Source organism: Dinoponera quadriceps, unplaced genomic scaffold (genome assembly GCF_001313825.1).
Source record: "Dinoponera quadriceps isolate SergipeBrazil2010 unplaced genomic scaffold, ASM131382v1 scaffold106, whole genome shotgun sequence".
Taxonomy (NCBI): Eukaryota; Metazoa; Arthropoda; class Insecta; order Hymenoptera; family Formicidae; genus Dinoponera; species Dinoponera quadriceps.
Genome location: NW_014554228.1, coordinates 67,638 through 90,487, shown reverse-complemented (window position 1 = coordinate 90,487; position 22,850 = coordinate 67,638). Strand labels below are relative to the sequence as shown.

At 45.9% G+C, this 22,850-nt stretch overlaps 1 protein-coding gene across 6 annotated transcripts in view; it reads left to right on the top strand.

The window, feature by feature from the left end:
• Nucleotides 1–20,949, top strand: part of LOC106746592 (box A-binding factor-like) — an 84,552-nt gene extending 63,603 nt beyond the window's left edge. For 3 of the 6 annotated variants that reach the window (XM_014623381.1, XM_014623831.1, XM_014623546.1), the window contains exons 4-8: nt 3,093–3,223; nt 3,717–4,019; nt 15,059–15,237; nt 18,427–18,718; nt 18,976–20,949. In XM_014623381.1, the coding sequence (XP_014478867.1) occupies nt 3,093–3,223; nt 3,717–4,019; nt 15,059–15,237; nt 18,427–18,718; nt 18,976–19,298 (1,228 nt within the window). In that variant the 3' untranslated portion in view covers nt 19,299–20,949. Of the gene's footprint in view, nt 1–3,092; nt 3,224–3,716; nt 4,020–15,058; nt 15,238–15,856; nt 15,949–18,426; nt 18,719–18,975 lie in introns of all 6 variants that reach the window. The other 3 variants (XM_014623743.1, XM_014623645.1, XM_014623460.1) reach the window with 3 other exon arrangements.
• Nucleotides 20,950–22,850: the final 1,901 nt, after the last annotated feature.

Below are 22,850 nucleotides of genomic sequence, written 5' to 3'. Positions count from 1 at the left end.
GGTTAAGTCGACGTCAATGAGAAATATCGAAGCCGGCGGGAGAAACAAGTAGGAGAATGTCGTCTATTCGCGATAGATGAAACACCCTCCGCGTATCGAGCCGACGTGCGCGTCTCCGCGATTTACGCGCATCCGTTTATCTCCCGCGTTCGTCCGCGTAGATCCATCGCGCCGGTCGCGCGCCTTTCCCGCGACGAAATCGCACGCTTATCGCTGTTTATCATTTTTTCTGGACCGGCCGAGTTTGGATGATACCATGTGAGAGGGGCCGACATCGCGGGTGCGGCGGCAAAGGTGCCTCCGGACACGTACCGGCGCGCAGAAACGTGCCCGGGGCAGCGCGCGGCCGCTCAAGGCCGCATCCGTATTGACATCACATCGCGCCGCGCGAGTGTATAGCAGCGGTTTCGTTTGTTTTAAGCCGTTCGCTTCTTTACCTTGCTTGAAACACGTTAATGCGCCCGAGATAAAGTGCACGTGCGCGAGCGAGCGCGCGTGCCACGCCGCGGGCGCATCGGTGACGTGGCGGCCCCGTTTACCGCGCGTTAATTAATTAGTAGGCCGGCACGATATCGGGAAAATGACCTTGGAGAACGTCGTCGTCATCGTCGGGACCGTCTTGATCCCCGGAGGTATCGGAATTCGGGCTGACTTTCCCAGAGATTACGAGGCGCCCGTGGCTGCGTCTAGACGCTATTTTGGCGACCGGTATAGTTAATGGTATTCACGGAGATTATTTAACCATCTGTCGAAAACGTCTGAAGGTACATCGGTAGTTGTTGAAGAAAATACCGTTTCTCCGAATTTTTTCAATTCCTGCTCGATACCCCATCTCTTCTATTGTTGCGTCATGTTTCGTACTCTGTTCAGATAAGCGAGCCAGTGCATTGAGAAAAAGTTATTGGCACTTGTAATTATAATCGTCTAAGTGAATGAATCATAGGGTAACTATTTTTCTAGTAAAGGTCGGTATAGCCAGCGATAATAATTTTACGCGCGTATTATTATTACCAGGATTGGGTAATATAATTAGTTATAATTAGTTAATAATTAGTTATTTAGTTAAAAGTTGAATTGAAAAGTTAATAACTTTTAACTTAAACTAGTTAATTTGACTGCATTTATTTTAATTCACTGTTATCTAATTTAATTTCAGTGCATTAATTTTAACTTATTAACTTATTCTTGTATATAAGTCACTTGTATGTATATAACGTATATAACTTGTTCTTGTATATAAGTCACAATAATTTATCAATATTAAAATCATTGCGCGGGCTGCTTACAATATAAAATAAGAGAAATTAAAAATAATGCCAGCAGAATTTTTTTTTGTCCCTTCGAATGCTAATGTTTTTGCATAGAATTCTGAGCATAAAACAGTCGGCACTTTTTTTTATAATAAACCACTTTTTCTTTGTTTAACATAAGTTTAATCTATGATTGAAAAGTTAATTATGTAAAAAAGCATATATATATATATATATATGTGTGCGTGCTTACATGGCTTTGCATAATTAATTTTTAACTTTAATAAGTTAATTTAATATTAATTTGATTTTCAATTAAATTAGTTTAGATAATTTTTGACGTAACTAAGTTTTATAAAAGGCCACTAGCTATTAATTTAACTTAATTAAAAGTGAAAATTAACTTACCCGACTCTGACTACTACTATTATTTTTTTTTTGTATTAAAATCAGAAGAAGATACGGTTGAATTGCCGAAAATGACTATAATTCTAGTGCGATTTCTCTCAATGCGCGGTCAGCTGCTCGTCAGAGCAGGTATAATAAACACAGTCTGTGGTAAACGGTAATGGAGTAGCCGTGTCGTACGACTCACTTAAGCGGTACTCATCGCCTACGGGAAAACAGAATGAGAGAAGACTGTCGAAAGGGTGTGCTTTCCCTTCTTCCGGCACGCGCCCGCATTCGCGCGTTCTTCCTGAGTCTCGATCCACGAGGAGGGTTACTTCCGACATTCCCTCGACATGGCACGCTGATTCCGTCGGCGATGTACTGTTTATCGGTTGCGGACACGTGTTCGCAAATCAACCACGGACACGGCGAGATCTTGTTGTTTGATCCGGAATCGCTCATGTCGTCGTCGGGTCGCAGTCGAACGGTCTCGCGTTTTTTGCATTACGATGAGAGACGACGACGAGGAATATTCGAAATTTCCGCTGCGTTGTATTTTCGCGCGGGAAAAACAAGGTTCGATTGAATTTATCCGACAATGAACAAATCGAGCGTGCTTGAAGCATTGGCTGAAGGAGACGGAATTTCTGCCTGTGGGAAGTTGATTTCTCCTACGGCATTCTACTTGAATTAAGACGGTTTCCAATGCGTGCGATCTTACAAATTACCCGAATTTATATTTCTTATCTTATCTTATCTTATCTTATTAATTATTTAGTTATTTATTTTAGTTATTAATTTTATTTTATTTTTACAAATAATCCAAATTTATATTTCTTATCTTATCTTATCTTATCTGATTAATTATTTAGTTATTTATTTTACTTTAAATCTGTCCTTCTGCGATCACTTTCACCTTATTATTGCACAATAAAGAGGTTCTTCCGGGTAAATAAAAATGATTATTATTAGGTAAATTCGATCGATTTTTTTCTCGCTGCATATTTTTATTCGGTAGCGTCATTTCGTCGCCTCGGAGCTGACACTCGAAATAGGCGCGTCTCGCGTGCAAGGAAGAACGACTCTCCAGGGCATCGATCGAGTCGATTCGGACGGTCGATTCGCGCGACGCAGAGCCGCGCGATTCAAGTCCCCTGGGTAGGGGCGTATTTACTCGCGAGGCGTGATCCACACGCGAAACATGAGGCACGCAAGCCCGTTGCTATTGACTCGGTCGAGTTTATTATTAGTGATCGAGCATATAATTTGTGTTTTCTTCGGGCATCCTCGACGCCAACGGCAGGATTCTCTTGAAATCCGCGCCTTGGACGAGAAGAATCTCAACGTTCTCGCGATTTCCGATCTCGTTCGAGGTACCAGAATCCGTCGCGAAATCGGAGACTCCTCCCTCTCGTCCCTTTCTTTTCCAATATGTCGATTTCCTTGTTACAGTTCGTCATTGTACCGGTCGATGAGCAGCGGTATGGGCACCGGAGCGGGGACCGGAGGAACCTACACGCTCCCCTACATGACGAGCAGCCCGACGGAGCTAGCCTCGTCGCCTCAGCTTTGGAACACTCAGGGTAAGTATCGGTCACAAGATAATGATCCGATAAAGTACGACTTACGTTCGACTTACTCAACCGGACGTACGTTTCTGACGTACCAATGTTTCTTGTCTCTGACAGCATTCTTAACAAGCGACGCTTTCGTCTCGCGTTGCTCATCCTTAAAAACACGGCTTTCGGGAACTCATTGTGTCGGAACAAATTACTCGGTCCTGTGCATAATGCCGTTCGACAATAGTTTCACCGACGAGTCGCGCCAACATGTCGCGCCGACACAATGCGCCGTCTCGAGAAAATATTTAAGGACGATGAAAGTCCTCTCCGAGCCCTTTGTCGTTGTTAGACCAAGTTGCCGAAAGATGGAGGCGCATTTATTTATTGCGCTCTTCGGCTCGAGGATCTTTAGATAATCTTTGAATAAAAGAGAAAGGCTGCGGTTAAAGGGACAGGTGTATATTTCTTTCGTCGTCTTGATTCTTTCTTACCGGACTTTTATTTGCGATTACAGGCCTGAGCCCCGGGCTACCGATTTCGGAGGATTACAGCAACAGCAAGTCCTCAGCTACGGTGCCTCATCAGTCATTGCCGGCCTTCTCGTCACAGCCTTTTGGCGCTCGGTCGAGTTTTCGTTACAGTCCGCCGTACACGACTCAGCAAGCAGGAACTCCCGGCGGCACCGCCGACGCCAGTTGGTCGTATGCGTCTCCGACGAACGATCAGCTGACCCCGCAATACGGCACACCGTCGAGGCGGCAGACCGTTAACCCCGCGACAACGCAGCATCAGCTCAGCACCGCTGCGGGCTTGCCAAGTGAGTGTCTATTTTCCTTTCCCGTGTTAATTATCAGCGAGCAGCGCGGTTTCTCGAATCCTGCCCGGTGAGGTCGCCGTGCGCACCGGGGGGTTAACGAAGAAATCCAGCCGGATCGCACGGATTACGCTGTCTCACCGCGAACTTTCAGCGGGTGATCTACTTGTTGATGACGAATAACGAATTGTAGCCTCGGAATTTCTCCGAGTGAAATCTCACTCAAAACGAGCGAGAAGTGGCGGTATTTTCACTCGATCACCCGGTGAAAATACCGCCACTCGAAGCCGCACTCGAACGAATGTTTCGCTCGAGCTTAGAGTGGATTCTGACTCGGCGCACGGAAAAAACAATTCCGTTGGCGGAATTTTCTCCCGAGGACAGAAGAGGAAGACTCGGTTGCAGGGAGAGGAGGCTTCCGCTCGGTCAGTTGTTCCCGATCGTCTCGGCTGAGTTTTACCGTTCACATGAATGTTCTCAATCACAGAGACAGAGCTCGTTTTCTGATATCCCTGGTGATTTTTCTGCCTTTTGAGTGAGATTCCACTCCGAGAAGTTTCGATATCTCTTCAGCTTCACAGTCGCGGACTTTCGGGGGCTCCGAGTAGAGATAGCGAGAAAGATGAGTTCCTTTGTTAAATCAACGAGGATTCGCACGCGGCCGTCTCGCGCCGTTCTCCGGCCACTCGCGTGTTCTCACGATCTCGATTATCCAATCGCGGCGATTCGTGTTCCCGGCGAGAATTACGAGAATCTACCGGAGCGTAGTCGCGATAACGGGCGCGAATCGCGCGACGATGTGTACGATTTCCGCACGCGCACTCCTACGATAACGATACGTTATCCTTCCCTATTTCATCACCGAGCGTCTTTATTAAGTCATCTCCGAGAGACACTTTTAGTCTCTCAGTCTCGCGGCATTTGGATCCCCTCGAACGAGACACGATCGAACCGCGCGTAATTCACAGCGTTTTCCAATCGGAGGACCGACGATGACAAGACACAGTCGGAAGGGAAGAAAAATGCGCACGCGCGCGCGGCTGGATTTTCTTTATCGGCTAGGTGAACTGTAGGTGAGCGATCGGACGATTCCGTCGGTCCTTTCGAGGAAAGCAGAGACCCTTCCTACGTTCTGCGGCGTGTCTGCCGCCCCTGAAGTGGGCGGTCTTCTTTGAACCGGCGATCCTTCGACGAGCGCATCTGCGACCGTATACAGAAATAAATGAGCGCCGGCGCTAAACACCACACTAGGTGGGACCGTTTCTGCTGCTGCTGCAACGACGTGCGTGGTCACGCTGTCGTGGATATCGTCAAAGCGCGAGATCGGTGGGCGTGTTGCGTGTACACAAGACCCATCTCGTGTGGCACCGCTCGCATTTGGTCTCGTCACCTACAGCAAAGACCCCGGGAAATCTCATCTCGGACGGCACGCTCGCGACAATTTCACCTTAGAACGCGCGACCTTTCCGTCAATTTTCGCGCGAGTTGTGAGAAGCTGCCCGCACGCGGGAAAGGAGATGCTGGAATCAAGTAAACGTTATTGTCACCTGCTTCCGTGATCTTGAATCAAGCAGTGCTTTTGCCGATTTATGCCAATAACCTGAAGAAATACTCACTAGAACGCGGTGACATTTTAATTTCAATCGAATGAATTACCGAATGTAAATGTAAAACGAGTCTACGTTTGAGAGAGTATTTAGAGGAATTGTGGGATATTTTTTTTTCATTGAAGGAACCTAGGAGGGAGGGACGCGTGAGTGCTTCTTCGTAGCAAGTGACAAATCGACGTGAACCGAAACTCGCGTGTCGCGTTACGGCCGTCGTAAATAACGAAGAGTAGGATTCGATGATCCGTCGGTCGTGGGGAAAATCCAATTCGAGGGCGAGATCGGGCTTATAGCCACGTACACCCGTGTGGCCGCCGATAGCCATAGTAGTTTTGACTAATTCATTCCACGACACTAAATTAGAGTCGTCCCGGCGGACGACTCGAATATCGCGTTACAGTTTCCCCTTACTTTTCGGTCCTCGCTGCCTGCCCACCGTGTCCCTCCTCAGGACGATATTTCATGCGCAACTTTTTTCGAGAACGACGCGTAAGTACTCGTGGATGCTGTCGAAATGTTCGTCGCCGCGTCGATTTGACCAACGAAGAAAGGAGAAAACTCGGACGAAGCTAACCATGAGAATAACACCCGCGATCTTGGCAGATCTTGAAGTAACATCATGGGTCTCTCGGTCACGATGAAGATCGATAAGAATCGTGATATTTGACGTTTTAGGGGTTTTTATGGAATTATCAAGTTTATTTTCAAGTAAATAATTATTCCAATGCTGCTTAGCAGATTTTCACTTGGATTAAGTAATTTTATTTCGATCGAGTAAATCTTTTACTTGGATAATTTATTTGGGAAATGTTTCACTTGAATCACAAGCACCGTTATTTGATTCGATTAAAAGTTTGCTAAGGAATACTGTAATTATTTACTTGAATCCAGTACTTCTTTCTACGTAGGAGTGGTCAGACGGGTCCAACTTTTTTTCTGAATAATGAAGGAATTAGGACTGTAATATAACGTCTCGCGCGAAACGTGGAAAGAGGAAGTAAGACGCGGTTGCATCAAACTCCGATCAAGCAATAAGCGGCGATTAACTCTTACACAGTCGCCGACTGAAATTTCTGCCGCACAAGAAATTGAGAAAGAAGAGAATATTGAAATTTCAATATTGCAATCCTACAAGTTAATCGTCGCTCAGCTTAATCGGAGTTTGGTACGACCGGGTTTAAGCGAGAAAAGTGTATAGGCCTCGTAGGCCTACCATGTTACCGCCCGAGTTGATCGCTTCTTCGTCGTCGTCATTCCTTCTCTTTTTCACTTCTTCGTTTCTCGTTCTCACCGTCTCGTTCGTCCTCCGAAGTCGAGCCTGGGGAATCGGAGAACCGCGGGAAATGACACGGCACATGGAAATGTGGCGGACGATCAAATGGAATAGGTGACGGCGATATCGTACGAATTTCCATCGTTATCAGGCAAGACGAAAGATTTATCGCTCGCGACGGGTCGTTGGCTGCTGATCGGTGACACGTCGACTTTGTAAATGAGAATCCCGTGATATGGATTCGCGCTTTTGTTGTGTTTTATTGGCCTGCCTCGTCGGCAGATTAGCTAATAAATACAATGAACTCTTTTCCGAGTCCGCAATCGGTCATGCGCATTTAACAACGCATCTACGCCTCTCAGTTCGCGATCTTTCGCCGATTCGGGTCGCAGCGTTCATCTCCAACCCTTTCCAGTCGAGATCCGCTCGGTGCGATTAACATTTATACGGAAATGCCGCCGAAGAAAAAGGTTTTACCAATCGATTGAGTTAAACGAAATTTCGCCGCAAATTATCGCGGCGTGTTCGCCCTCGTGGAAGCGATCGTCGTTCGCTTGTCGTACGGTAGAGAAAAAGAGAGAGAGAGAGAGAAAGAGAGAGAGATGGAGAGACTCTCGAGTTCCAAGTAGATTTTCGTCGCGTCTACGATTTCGCGAGCTTGAGTCCCGCTAGTCGAAAGATCGTCGTCGTCCTGGTGGACATCCTCCTCTCCGCTCCGGCACGCGAGCGAGAGCGGTCGTCGCGCGGCTGTCGAAGAAGAGGCATTGGTACGACCATGACCTAGGTTGGACGAATGCGTAGGCCTAATCTAGTTGTGTCTACGCGCGATACACAGAGGTAACGATAGGGCTGTATCTAGCGGGGGCCCGTCGGCTTTACGATAATTTCGCCGTAATGTGTTTGCGGGCGCGGTAACACCTAGGTATCTAATCGAATCCCAGAGTGATGTCAGAAACATACGCGCGTGCGTGAGTGAGCGAGCGAGAGAGAGAGAGAGAGAGAGAGAGACGAACGGCCGACAAGACTCGCGCTCGCGGAAAATACAAGCGACGTCGATGTTTCGCCGGGGATATCGAGGCTCGTGTTTTTCGGCGTCGAAATCCCCCGCGAGGGAGCTCCCCTCTTGTCTCCGCCTCTTCCTATGGAACGAAACGCCCGGTCGATGCGATACACCGTGAAAAAATCGCGGAGGAAAATCGCACCTAACGATGCGCGCGCGCGAATAACCTTGGGCCGCCGATAAGAAGCGATACTTAGCCGCGCGGCGAACACGGTTCATTGTACGTGTGCGCGGCTGCTTTCGCGAGAATATGCATATATAATGACGAAGGGGGAGGGCGAAAAAGAGGACTTTGCAATTTTATGAGGCGATCATAAATATGCGCGCTTAATATACAGCGCGCGTTTCATATTCAAATGGCCGATAGGATAGACCGCTCTCGGTGCCCCGGCGGGCGGCGCGTTTTGTTCGTTGGAAGGAGCTTTCTTCAATCGAATCGGTGAAGATGTCGCTAATTCAATCGGTGAAACGGTATTCTCGATCGATCGGTATCGAATCAGTGAGTATTCGCGAGTTTTCTCGTGGAAACGCTCCCACTCTGCTTTCTCGTCCGATACTTCGCCGATTTTCGCCGGTGACAGATTCCACTGTACATCGCCGTCACGCGTCTCTTATAGCAGAAATATATATATATATTTTTTTTGTTTTATATCAATATATTTTATTCACTGCTGTGCATTGTATGCTAGGCTAGTGCGCAAAGAAAACAGTCGCTGCTATTAACAGGTTTTTTGCGGCGAAATTTTATTCATTTGCAGTACTATATTTGTAATTATAGCTATTAGTGACTATTGATTGTTCCTCAGCGATAATATACCAATTGCATTTTAGAGAGTGAGAGAGAGAGAGAGAGAGAGGGAGGGAGGGCAGAGAGGAAAAAAGGGAAAAGAGAAGGAGAAAGCAGCGCGCGGGAACTTTCCTTTATCCGCCTCTCATTGTCAACAACACAGTGGAATCGCGCGCGGAATACATTGAACGAGATAATTGACCGACAATTAATTGAGATCGCGATGCGTCCAGCATCTCGCGATCCGCGGATTCGCGAAACGACCGTGGCTGTCAGCCAGGGTTGCGCGCTATCGTCTCTCTGCCGGATAAAGCGGCACGATTAAAACCGCGAGATCTCTCTCTCTCTCTCTCTCTCTTTCACACACCTCTCCTCGTGCTCGGCCGCAATTAATTTTGGCTCTTATGCAAACTCAAGTTCACGACCGAGGTCGATATCGCGGCGATTTCATTATACCGCGAGTCGAATCTCGGGCTCTGTCTTTCCCCGTTTTTGGCAATAATCAAGCCGTCCCCGCGGTCACGCGGTCGCCGATAGCCGCGAGTACATTGAACGTTAACGATCCGTCTGAGGCGTACGGAGTGACGGACGGTCGCACGACTATGCCCGTCATTTATTTTAGGTAATAATAGTGACGCCGCGATAAAACGCCGCCTTCCTCTCGCGCGCGCGAGAGAAGTTCACGAAGAGGTCGACCGGACTTCTTTATCCGCGTGTGACGTAAAAGTTCGCCGCGCGGGGTTCAATGAGTCAAAGTCGAAAATATCTCCTTCTTAAATTGTCTCCGTTAAAATATCCGTCTCGTTGAAGGAATATGTCGGCCGTTCTCGCCGGATATCTTCCTTGCTTCAGGATAACTTCACTCTCACTCTCTCTCTCTCTCTCTCTGACGCTCGATTTTGGAAATTCGCCATCGCAGTCAAACGAGTCGAATACACTTGCCTCTCGATCTCCTCTCTTTTACTCTCGTTTTTCTTTCGACACTAGGCCTCGCGCGAAACTGCCGCCGCGCGCCTTTCACCGTCTATCGCTTGTTATATCATAACGCGATCATCGTGTCGGTAATCGGATATGCAACAGAGATTAAAGCGATTAAGACGCGTTCGCCGGCAGATATCGCAAGAGAGATAGGAAATGACATAGAGAGAGATAGAGACAGAGAGAAGGAGAAAGAGAAAGAGAGAGAGAGAAACGCATTTTTATCTTTACGAGGGATGTATCGAGCGGAAGAGCACGAGAGGAGAGAGAGCGAGGGGGGGGGGGGAGGTTTAAAGACTTTAAGTGGTTCTTCAGGGTCCGAAGTCTGCGGTTACACATGCCGTGCACCATCCGGACTCCATTTCGGCAGACCGGCAAGGAGAGACGCAGCCTTTTAACATACCGCGACCTCGAGTGTCTCGTCCGCGGCCGTAGTTCACCACCGGACCAGCGTTTAACTTTAAGCGTGCCAGATACCACCCCATTTATATAGGGGAGCCGGTCTCCGTCGGTTCTCTCGTCCGTGTACGTCGATGCGAGAGGCCGTGCATCATCCTGAAGGACCGTGCACGTGGCCGCCGCTCCCAAATTAATCCGACCGATCCGAAAACTCGGCTTTTTTTAGCTCCCTGTCTACTTCGTCCCGTCTTTTTCTCTCTCTCCCTTCCTCTCTTTCTCTCCCTCTCTCTCTCTCTCTCTCTCGCCTATGTACGCTCAGGATGTTTCTCCGTCGTAGAACCGACAACGACGACGGAGCTTGTTTCTCCGATCGAGTAGAAAGAAATCACGGTGGCCGAAGGTGAATAGACCGAACGACACGGGGATCGCCGGTTTTTCTCTCCCGCAATTTAACAACAACGATCGGACAGAGATAAGTCGGAATAACGAGGCGAGGTCGTAAATAACAGCGGCAATCGCGCGTCGTACAGCGCCTGAACACCTGGCGCGGTCGCGAGCTTCCTAGGTGAAATAATAAGCTACCGGGGGGTAGCCGAGGGCCGAGAACGAACGAACGAGAGAGAAAGAGATTAAGGTCGAAGGAAACAAAAGCGCAGGTGAACGAGAATATTAATGCGAGACGATAACGCGCGCTGCTTATTATCGGCGTCGGCGCGATCATCAGACTGTGAAATCGGCCGGCGAGAAAATAACGATCCGCGATCTGATTTATCATCGTCCGAAGCCGAAGACGATGAAAACCGCCTCTCGTTACTTCACCCGGCCCTTTCGCGTTGCTCGTACCTTTCCTCCCTCTCTCTCTCTCTCTCTCTACGGTAGAGCTGCGACATTCCTCGTGCGCGAAGATAGGATGTCGTGAAGGTCGAGAAATGCACATGCAACGACGTAGTTCGGACGCGCAACGCGAAGCGACGCTCTTTGTACGCGGGGACCCCATAGAGAGGATAGCCGGCTACGTCAGCTACTTCTTGCTTACATAATATCCGATTGCTTCCCAGTCCGATTCGCCCCGGGCTCCTATCTCGAAGATTCTCGTGTCCTCTGACCTCCTCGTCCTCGCGTGTCGGTCCGGCGGTAACTCAATGCCCGCATTTTAATTCTCCGCTTCGTCCCCCTCCTTCTCACCCCCCGCGCCCTTCCATATCTCGTTACCCGGACGCTCTTCCATCGAGGAAAACAGCGCCGTTATGGGCGCCGTTATGGTGCCACGCGTTCGATCCCCGATTCTGATTCAATGAAATCCGGAGAATTTGCGATTACCCGAATAATTTGTAATCTGCATTACCCGAAATTTCGATGCCTACCTCGACGCTCTTAAGACGCTCTTCGCGCCTACTTGAATGGCCTGTGGACTAAGAGTGGACTCACTTCTTCTCGTTTGTTTAAAAATATCTCATTTTTTCTTATTGTTGAGGTAGGAAAGCACCTTTTTCATTTTCCCCCTTACCCGAGCCCTTTTAAGAAAACTCGATCACACGAAATCGTATAATTAGCTTTCTTAAAGACGAAACAAAAGGTTCGGAGGAAGTAGAAAGTAACTATGACGAAAGTGACTTTTTTGTTCTTAAAAATTCAAATTTTACTCTTCATTGACTTTCACTATAAAGTCAGTGTTTCTAATCTCTTAGAGTGATGATTCCCGCGTCGTCTGCAGAATCTCGTGTGACTTGAGTGAAAAAAGCTGATCAAATCCTTATAGAAGGGACGTAAATCTTGTTCGCAACTGTTCTCGCCCGTCTGCGCGATTTCTTGCGGCGATTGTTAATCTGACGATTAACAAGGCACTATTTGTAGGTCAAGGTGGCGTCACGAAGGCGCGAGAACGCAACTCGACCCGCGCGTATATACATACATGCAATGCCTCCCTTCTCTCTCTCTCTCTCTCTTTCTCTCTCTCTGAGAGAGAGTTCGTAGGACTCGGATACGGCATCAGCAGCTTCTTGCTTACCCACATGCAATATCCGATTGCTTCCCAGTCGCGTTTCTGCCGGATGTGCTGCTCGCGTACGCCGACCTCTCCGCGACTTCTCTCCTTCTCTCTGCTTTACTTTTCTTCTCTTTTTTTCACCGGGTAACCCGAGACAAATTCTCTTATTTTTTTTCGTACGTCGTCAAGTGATACCCTCGCTCTTTCGCTCACTCACTCGTTAGCTAACTCAGCCTCTGGCATTAGAAAGAATTTCTCAGCGCGAATCTCTGATTCGCGCCGACGTATTTTCGCCGGCGGTCAGCGTTTGAAACAACGCGGGGTGCGACGATGATTTTCTCCGCTTTTGGAGCGGCGTGCCGGTGATTAACGTAGAAATTTGTTCGGAGGGTACGAACGGCTCTTGGAGCGCGGGCGCGCAGCGCGACCGCGCTGGTCGACGCGCGGTTTATCGGCGAACGCCGGAAATTCTGATAACGTCATGTCCGTCTCCATCGTTTCCCCGACGCCTTTGCACTTCCTGCGTTCTTCCTTCTCTCGTTCCCGTCGGTGCTCCTCGTCCCGTCGTATTTCCCGTGATTTTCACACTCGACCTTGGCACCTCGCTCTCGCTTTCGTTGTGGCGGTCTACAAAACTATAAAAAGTCAATTAGCGTCGCTTCAGGGCGCGTGAGAGCGTACCCCTTTCATGCCTACAGGTGAAGAAAATAATATCGAGAGGAAAGAAAACTCGTTTCGACGCGCGACTCGTAGCTGTTAGCTGATAATTTCGGGGAATCATTTGTCGCGCATGGAACGTGTTTGATCACACCTGCTGCACGTTCGAGCGTGATCGAATTTAGGAAATTAAGGAAATTAATTACGGATCAATCAATAGATGATCAATCGTCATTAACGTTAATAATGGAACTAATGACAACGTAGAGACGATTCTCGAAATGTTTGTTACGTAATCACTGGCACGATCACGCCGTTTTTTTGTATTTCTTGTACACGGATTTCACGTATAAATGTGAGTTCGATTAATGCGCGATATTTTGTTTTATCGTATCTAACGGAAAATCCTCATCAAAATGCATAGGAACTCCTATGGAAGTTTTTTGTATCTTTATAAGATTTTCAATTTTGCTGAAGATATGCGAAAATTTGCTCTTTGAAATTTTTCTGATTGGAGTATGTTCGGTATGTACAAGTTTGCAGGATTGCCGTGTTAAGTAAATATTTACGCTAATTGATAGCTAGGGTTATATCAATTTTGACATTTTTAATCGTTTTCGTCACATACTTAGCAATTTCAAAGCTCAAATTCACTTCCTTTGACAGGAAGGAGCCGATATTTTGCCGGTCGAGTTTCCAAATATTAATTCAACTATTTTCAAATCTCATCCGGTTTTAGGCCGGTATTCATATTCAGATCTTATATTTAAAATCGCCTTAAGTTTATCTTCAGATGCTTAGTAGCCAATGAGATGATACATGCAACATCTGGAGATGGATCTGAGACGATCCGAAATACAAAATCTGACTACGAATATTGTTTTCGGTATTCAAGAGGAAGGTTTTGAAAAGAATATTAGCCCGTGAGATATATTAATTTCTCATGACGTTATTCCCATTAGTAAAAACGACCTTGTCCATTTTCTCCAGCGCCGAATATTAGTTTTCCATGATGATTATTCCCCATTAGTAACAACAGCCTTAACAACTGTCTCCATTTTTCCATGTTTTCGTCAGGCCCGGAAAACGGTGGAGGGGGAAGGGGGGGGGGAGCGAAATGCGAGCGGTCGCGTCGTTCGCGTTTTCACGAAGCATTTCGCGCGTTTCGTAATAGGCTTGCATTCTAAGTTGCGCGGTCCGAGAAACTATGCATATTCATAGTCACGTAATGGAAATGGGGGGGGGACACCGCAAGCCGGCGAAACAATAGTTTCCGAGTAGTCACGTAAAAAGAGGCCACCGTAGATACGGCTGCTTCCATGCTCGGAGACACGTGAGACGGAGACGTGGTTCCCCGTGCTCATTGCGTCGTGCTCGCGAATGCCTGCGTCGCGTCTCTCTCGCGAACTTGAAGATCGATCGTTTTCGCCCAACCCGACTTCCAGCCGGTGCGGACATCCCTAGTCGTGATTATTATACCGGCCGATAATTGGGAAATTTTCGCAGATTCTGCGCTGAGTCGATGACGACCTCGCAGAAATACAAAGCGCTACACGGCGAATTATTTTGTGCTGGAAAAGGGACCATTTGGTGTTACTTTAACATGGGAAATGTGTTAAGAAGTATATCAAAATAACGCTACTAAGTTAACGCATTCATCTTGATAATGTATGTTAATAACGTGAATGCGCTAATTTAAGATTACATTTGTGTACTTTTTATCACATATTCCTGCACTTTTTAACACACTCCTCATGTTAAAGTAGCACAATATTACGGTGGTTCTTAACGCAATTTTTAATATATTCTTCAAATTACCCATTGTTAACTGACTACTTTCGGTAAACGATAAATATAATAATTATTTTGACACAGCTGCATCGAAAGATTCGTCGGAAATATGAACACACGATTGCGCGTTTTTCACTCGTTTCTTAAGTGTTGATTCTTGCGCACAGGATCACAGCTAGGACTTCAGGGCGCCTCGGGTTGCCTGTGAATCGGAATCAATAAAAAGATTTCTTATTTATTCTATCATTTTTAAAAGAAAAGATCAGTTTTCACCAGTTTCTTTTTTTCCGGAAAGTATCACTTTTCATCACTGGTAACTTGATCCAAAACGTCTGAAATTTCGCCAATCCTGATTATAAGATACTAAATATAAAAGCGTAAGAGAGAAGTAGGCGTTGTTGTCTGTTAGGCGCGTGTATGTGTGGATTTGCGTGGCGTTGTGTGCGTGCGATCCGTCTGTTTGGTTTTTCACGAGCACAATTCGATGGGTTATGAAACAACAGTGGGACACAGCATCGAGGCGGAGTACTATACGGAGGGCCGTGAGTGCGTGAACTGCGGCGCGATTTCCACACCTCTTTGGCGTAGGGACGGCACAGGGCATTACCTCTGCAACGCGTGCGGGCTGTACCACAAGATGAATGGAATGAATCGGCCTCTGGTCAAGCAACCACGCCGTCTGGTAAGGAAGATTTCGCAACGCGCGCAATCCAGAAATGCGGAACGAAACGGTCCGAGGAAGTCGTGATTGCGATAGATTCGGGAGATCGTCGGATTCTCGACATTTTCTTTCTTCCTCCTATCTTGTAATCGTTTGAGAAATTTCACGGTGAGCCCCTTCACCGAAGCATTGAACGTTAACGTCCACCTAATGATAAAATTATCGCATTATTTCGGTAACCGTTGAGTTCCACAGACTGGATTTGCTGCGAGGTAGACACGGAAAGCATTTCAGAGAGAGAGAGAGAGAGAGAGAGAGAGAGATAGAGAGAAAAGAGGGAGAAAAACAGAGAGAAAGATATGAGAAAAACTGTCCAGGAGCCTATGTGGAAATTCGCCCGTATTGTTCTGTCCTGTTGTTGTTCGTAAGTTGTTCGAGATCGAAGCCAAATCGCCATACGATCGAATCTCCGATCGCCGACCGTGATACCGCAAAGCCTGCTGCTCTCGTTGCACCCGACGTTGTTACGACGATTCGCAAGAAAAAGAGAAAAGAAACACACCATTAAACGCGAGTGTACACTTAACACGCGCAAGAAAGATAAAAATACCCCTAACGCATGGCCTCATGTCTGTTTCAGTAGCGGACCAGGGCGAATTCTACAAAGGCTTCTGTGGGTATAGTGGCGCCCGTCGGGGCGGCTTCGGGGAGGAGAAATCGAACCGTCGTTTGGTAGGTGTCATTCTCCCAAATCAGCTCTCTCTCTCTCTCTCTCTTTCTCTCTCTCTCTCTCTCTCTCTCTCTCTCTCACACTCTCTCTTCTTTTTCTCGTTATAAAATGTATCTTTCAATGTCTCTTCCTTTCCGTTTTTCTATCTCTCTTATTCTCCCTGTCATCTCCTCTTTCTCTCTCTCTCTCTCTCTCTCTCTCTCTCTCTCTCTCTCTCTCTTTTTCTATATCTTAAAATATATTCCGTTAGGTATGCTGAGAATATCCTTTTTACAGTTATTAATGCCATAACCTATTTTGCTATGTTTTATAATGTATCAGCTGATATGATTTACATTTGTGTTACGAGCCTCTACCAATCTTTACTTGCAATCATTTTTTATAAAAAAAAATGGATTTACCTTTATTTGACGAATTCTTTTCAAGTTTAAACGAAAACTCCGAAAACGATGAAGAAATAAATGATTTATGAGAATAAAACGATGAAAATGATATCAGAAGAAAACAGTAAGAGTTCGAAATTTTATCGAAAGTGTAATTTATAAGTATGACAATGAAGAATTTCGAGAACTTTTTTTTTTGATATATTATTTATTAATTTATATATAATATAAATATATTAAAAATAATAAAAATTTACGACTTTTAGTTTCATTCACTCTTTTGACGATATACATCTCTTTCTCCTATTATTCTTTGTAATCCTCTGAAATTCTTAATTTAAAATGAAAATATCTATTATTCAAAATTTTGAATAAATAATGTATAATAATAAATAATAAATAATTTTAATATAAAGTAAAATACCTCTCTGCTGGATAAAGTAGATGCGAATCACGATCAATCAGCTGATCCATTACGGAATCCGACATAAAGGAAACAAAGCAAAGTTGGTTAAGCATACGTCAACTTTATAATTAAAAAGAGATATTCTCGCTACACCTAACGGAATACACCCTCATTCTCGTCATTATCATCGTCATTATCTGGTTCGGTTCGTCGCTCCTCTCGTATCTCTCCTCATCTCATCGCATCAGGTTGATCGCTTCGTGCGGCTTCGTGGGCATGGATTGTGCAATAATTCCGATTGATTTGCGTGCGGGACGAATCAATCGGTTGGGAGGATATGAACGGAAACAGAGAACGTGTTTCAGCATTGAAATTCCATGCCGAGAAACCGCCCCCGAGCGGCCAATGATAGCCCTTCAATTCCGAGTCTCCCTCGACTTCGCTAAGGCGTCGCATCCAGTTCTCTTCGATTCATACCATTATACACCGAACGCTGAGATCGATCGTCGACCGTCGTCTTCGCCGATCGGGGTCGTCGTCGACGGTGCGATCCCAGCGGAGAACACACTGCTCGTCGTGTTCGCCGTAGCTTCGAGGTGCCACTATACCCACGAGCACTCTCGCTCGCGAAATCACGTGCAGCCTGTCGTAAAAAAAAGTACGTTTCGCCGTTTCGGCTCTCTTCCGATCACACCGGAATGATTGTTTGTGTTTGTTGAGTTTTTCCAGGCTCGCGCGATCTTCGTGACCGGGGGTGGCTCGCTTCCCTACTCCGTCTCTCTACGATACCTCGCACCGAAACTTTTCTAACCACGGTAATCCGACCTTAATCCTCTCCTCCGGCTCGGTGGTCACGCGTATCCCCGAGAAAAGTATCGCAATGAAAAAATCAGGACGACGTTCCGAAAAGTTACAATCCCGAAGACTGAGTACCGGGGAAATCTCCTGAAATATTGGAAGAAAATGTAACTTGTCTCAATATTTCGGGGGATTGATTCCCGAGTTTCGGAATTGCGTTTTCGGGATATCGTGCCACTTTTCGGAACTTCTGCATTTTGACTTTTCGGCATTACGCGAGAAAAATTCAGAGAAAAATCGGCTATACGAGCTAAAATACCGGGCAATAGAGTCACAGCGAGCAATGTAGTTGTACCTTGCAGAAAATGCGTTTTACCATACAACAGCTAATGTTGTTACCGCGGCTAATACGTTGAGATTACATATTAGTTAGGTCACCAGTTAGGTTTTACCTCCCGTGACTAATTCTTTCTCTGAATGCGGCCACCCTCGCTATCCTCTCGCGTCGTTAGGCGATCGTTAGTGGCGGTGAAAAGCTTGCTCTCTGACCTAGCTTTGACGAATGTTTGACAAATTGCAGTGTCGTGGTTTCTTGACAGTGACGAGTGATCTCAAGGACCGCAATTTGTCAAATGCTTGTCAAACCCAGGCCAAAGGCTTGCCTCGACTTTGTGACACTTTAATGGTCTCTTCTCATAATATTTTACTTTCGAGACTGATGTCCGCCCGGACCTTTTGTCTCGTTGGAACAAGACGTAGATGTTTCGAGAAATTGAAATTTTCACAGTCTCCCCCCTACACGGATTCATTTCCCGAGAGAGACGTCGCGAGATCCCCCTTTCAGCCGTGGATACGCGGCCGACGTGTATAATGAAGATTTCGTATTTCCGCAGTCCGCCACAAGACGGTTGGGTCTCGCTTGCAGCAATTGTGAGACCACTATGACGTCACTCTGGCGTCGCAACGCAATGGGCGAGCCTGTCTGCAACGCTTGCGGACTTTACTTTAAGCTGCACGGCGTTAACAGGCCGTCCACCATGAAGAAGGATAGCATTCAGACGCGAAAGCGAAAACCCAAGGGTAGCAGCATGAAGACCAGCGACACGCCGCTCTCCGCCAGCGTTGCGCAATGCACGAACAACAACAACAATAATAATAACAATAACAGCGTGAAAATCGAGCCAGGTATATATATATAACGTATATATCTTTTGTCATTATACAAGGAGTAAGGAAATAACTGTTACTCCACTTTCAATATATCTTTCAAAAAGGAAAATATTTTATTAGACGTTATTATTTTATTAAATTTTCTATTTTTCTGTTAAACTTTTTTCAGATTTTTTTACATTTTATTGTCTTTTTATCATTCACTCATGATTGACACGCAACGATTGACCACAGTTCGGCTTATTTTACATTTCTTCTTTCCATCGTTCCAGCAGATACCTATGGCGATATTCGGATGGCACATAGCGGTGTGTCGCAGGTGGCATACGCGAATATCTACAGTAACGCACAGGCCGCCAGCAGGATCGTGTCCTACCAGCCTACGTCAACCAATCTCTATTACGACATGATCACGCAGCAGCAGCAGCAGCATCAACAATTGATGGATTCTCATTCGCCTAAGATCAGCGGTGATTCTCCACCTTGCGCGACGCGCGGCCAGTCGCCGGATCATCACCAGCTCACCTCGCCACACATCGTTACTCTAGGCAGTAGTCCGTCGACCAGTCCAGGCGAACCCAAGACGGGAATGTAAATAATGAAACACTGAACTGAATCTCCGAATATCTCGTGGCCTCCTGTTTCATGCGTTTTATTCTATTATTCTTTTCCCTTTTTTTTTCTATTTTTTTTTCCTCTTTTTAGAGAGAGTGTATGAAGCGCATGAGCCGATAATGCTATATATGCATATATAGCCTGTACTCTCGGAAGTGTACATAATGTAGGATAAGTTCCGATGGCGCTACGGTCAGTAGAACTGTATATAATTTTCTAGTGCGAATTCCTCGAAGGTACAAGGATATTTTTAAACGAGAAAAGACCGAAGGTCGAGTTGCAGTGAGAGTACGTCGTGTACTAGAAATGTCTCACTGGGGAATGCACAAAACGACCATATTTGGGAGAAAGAGGGAAAGAACCAAATAACGATAATGGAAGTGCCTTGCGTATACACGTAAGGCATAATTGTGGAACCCCTTGTTGTGATACGCGAATCACGGTAGTTATGACGGAGGAACGTTAAGGGGCCTTACTTCAAAGCCGTCAAGTCGTCAAGTCCGAACTAATTCTTTCCATCTTAGCTTTATTATTCTATATTTATGTACATTTTATTATTTCACTCGTTATATTCTTTTAGCATTGCTACATTTTATCATTTATAGACTCTAGTATTTTATTATTTGTTATTAGTCATGATGCTACCGGCTAGCAACGTATGTTTATCGCGGGCGAGAGTGAAAATAGAAAATAGCGTCATTAGAAAGAAATCTAGAACATTAGGATGCACTTTGCAATTAAGATATGCGTCTCGTTTATTGTCTGTTTTCGTTACTCTACTCTCTTTTTACGTTTCTTAACCAAAGAATCTTTCAACCAAAGAATTCGTGACGAACACACGTTGCTGCGGATCTTCACGCTCTGTTGACAACATTTGCTTGCGTAATTCTAAGAAATGTCAACAGTGCGCGTGCATGCATGCACGCACGCGTGTCGGTGAAATTCATTTCGATTGTTTCCTTCGAAATTCGCCCGTTGTGCACGCACGTTTGGATAATCTCGGCCGAAGGAAACATAATCAATCGACTTTTCACTTCCGACGTCGCCCATTCAAATGGCACGTTGTTCGGCATTTAATGTGTTGTTCGCGAAAGCAAAATTGTCAGTAGCAACACAACTAATAGCAAATGATGTACCTCGCGTGAGAGCGACTAAAGTTAACAATTAGTAATATTAACGATAATGGTAAACTTAGGATTATGTATATTCTACGAGTAAACATATCTGACGGCTATGCGTAGATACTTTTCTATTTTATTTCACGTTAATGTGTCACGGTGGATTTTCATCCTAACTGACATATTTGACTCAATTCGAGGAAGATGACCGACTGCGTACGCGCATCTTTCGCTGATGCGTGCCGCAAACGGCTTGTTTTCTATAGGGACCAATTGTTTTATAAAATGATTAATCTTATAAAATATTTAGAATATGATTATGAAATAATCGTGAGACAATTACTTTCAATCCGATCAATTATCGACCGACTTTATACCACATAAGGTTCAGTTGGAACAAAGTTCACCGACATGTTGCATCTCGCCGACAAATATGCCATTATGCTTTACATAATATATTTTTAGTGTTGTACCGAGAGATATCGGTTATTTTTAAATAAAAAGGGATTTAAGATTGTAGTCGGAGAGCTTCGGTGAATACCACCTCCGACTTTCCTCACACGCTCACGCTAAGTACGCATAGGGAAGACAATTAGAAAACTTGGGGAAACAACGGAAAATGCTTGAAATGCAAAATCCTATTACAGAGTGCTCTAAAAAATGTGCTGCTTCGTTTAATCAATGATCCTTTTTTGTAACTTGGCAATTGGACTTTTTTTTTATATCACTCTATGTGCAATTTATTTGTATATAACTTACGATGCACGCGACGTGCGTCAGAAATTGCTATTTATGCGCGCAAAAACTCCTCTCCAAATTGCATCCCTGTTGTTCAAATGCGAAACGATGCATCCGTTTGGACTTATCAAAGTGGATTATCTGAAATGGCTCCTCATATAACGTCCCTCTGGTACGAAAACACTGCCCAGCTGACGGGGCGAGGAGTCACTGAACGGCCGGGGAAAAGTTCATCCTTGTGTATTTTTGGCGATAATGCAGTGTCTCGCCTTAATCTCTGTGTGAGCCGCGTATGCTCTCTCGGTAATCTTGCCCGCGGCAAAGGCGTAGAGTGAAAGACCCCCGCCCCCCGCGCACAAAATCTTTATAATCACAGATAGTTGCAAAAATTTATCTGAATCATTTTAAATCAATACTTGAATCACCCATCTCGGAACTTATTAGACGCGCTTGTCGCATTATTACTTAGCGCGCTCCTTTCGTCTTTCAGATATAATCTCCGCGAAATCCTCTCAGATTGGACAATTTTCATATCTGAAACTTTCAGGAGTATTTCAGGGATCAGTCTTGCCCCTCGTTCATTGCAAGTTCGATGCAAATCGACGGGACCTTCTCGTGATTCGTGTGTTACGTTTCGCTGCTGGACTCACGCTGGAACGCGTTTATTGCATGGAATCTGAGACCCGGCGCGATCTTCACGTGTCCCATTTACGCTATTACGCCATTGTGTATCTCCGGGCAATTGTGCATAGCGGAGCGACGCCTTGTTAAGGACGGTGCGTCTCACCTGAGAGCGGCTTATCAGCAGCGGTACCCCGTGTGTGCTCTGTAACCATGGCGACAACCCTCCGCCCTCGAGCTTCACTCCCCTCCCTCGGTCCCCAGGTGATAAGAAAATCCGGAGCCGGGTATATATCTGTAGCTATATATATCGCCCAGGTATGTGATGGTACGACAAGGTAAACCGATCTCCCTCATCGCAGGGAGCTCTATGAAAATAACCCGGGACGAAGGTAATAAACCGTCAGCGCGCGACTAACGGGCAGAATTCTTCATCTCGTGAAGCCGGACTTGGATCTACCTTTCCGATGCGCGACGATCCGTAAATTCTCGCCGCCGGTCGCAAAATTATCGGCCGATCATGGCTCGACGCGGAAAATGTTTCTCGCCCGCGACTCTTGTTACTGAAAACCGTAAATTGCTGCGATATTCACTGCCGATATTGAAAATCTATATTACACCTTTATATGTACATTACGTGGAAACAAAATCCGGTTGCATCAACCAGAAAGGAAACGATGCGTCCTGGTCGAAGGAAACCGAATTCCCGGTTCTTATGAGACTCAAAATGTGATTCTTATAATTCTTGCATAATTATCTCATATAGTTATCGTTATCTTTCTGGTTAATGCAAGCCGACTTTTTTCATAAACTATATACAGATTTTTCGTTACTGACACGCAATGTTCTTTTTTTCAGAGATCTACACCCCACATACACGCATATTACGCGCACGCACGTACGCACGCACGATCCCTCCGCCCCCGAGGGAGCGAGAATTGGCAGTTCCACCCCTTCCATCGTCAGTTACCACCACGTTGGCTCTTGCGACGAAGAGGGGCGCGAAGAGCGGCGGCACGCCGGGCTAGCACGCAGGTATCAGCAAGATGGCGTCC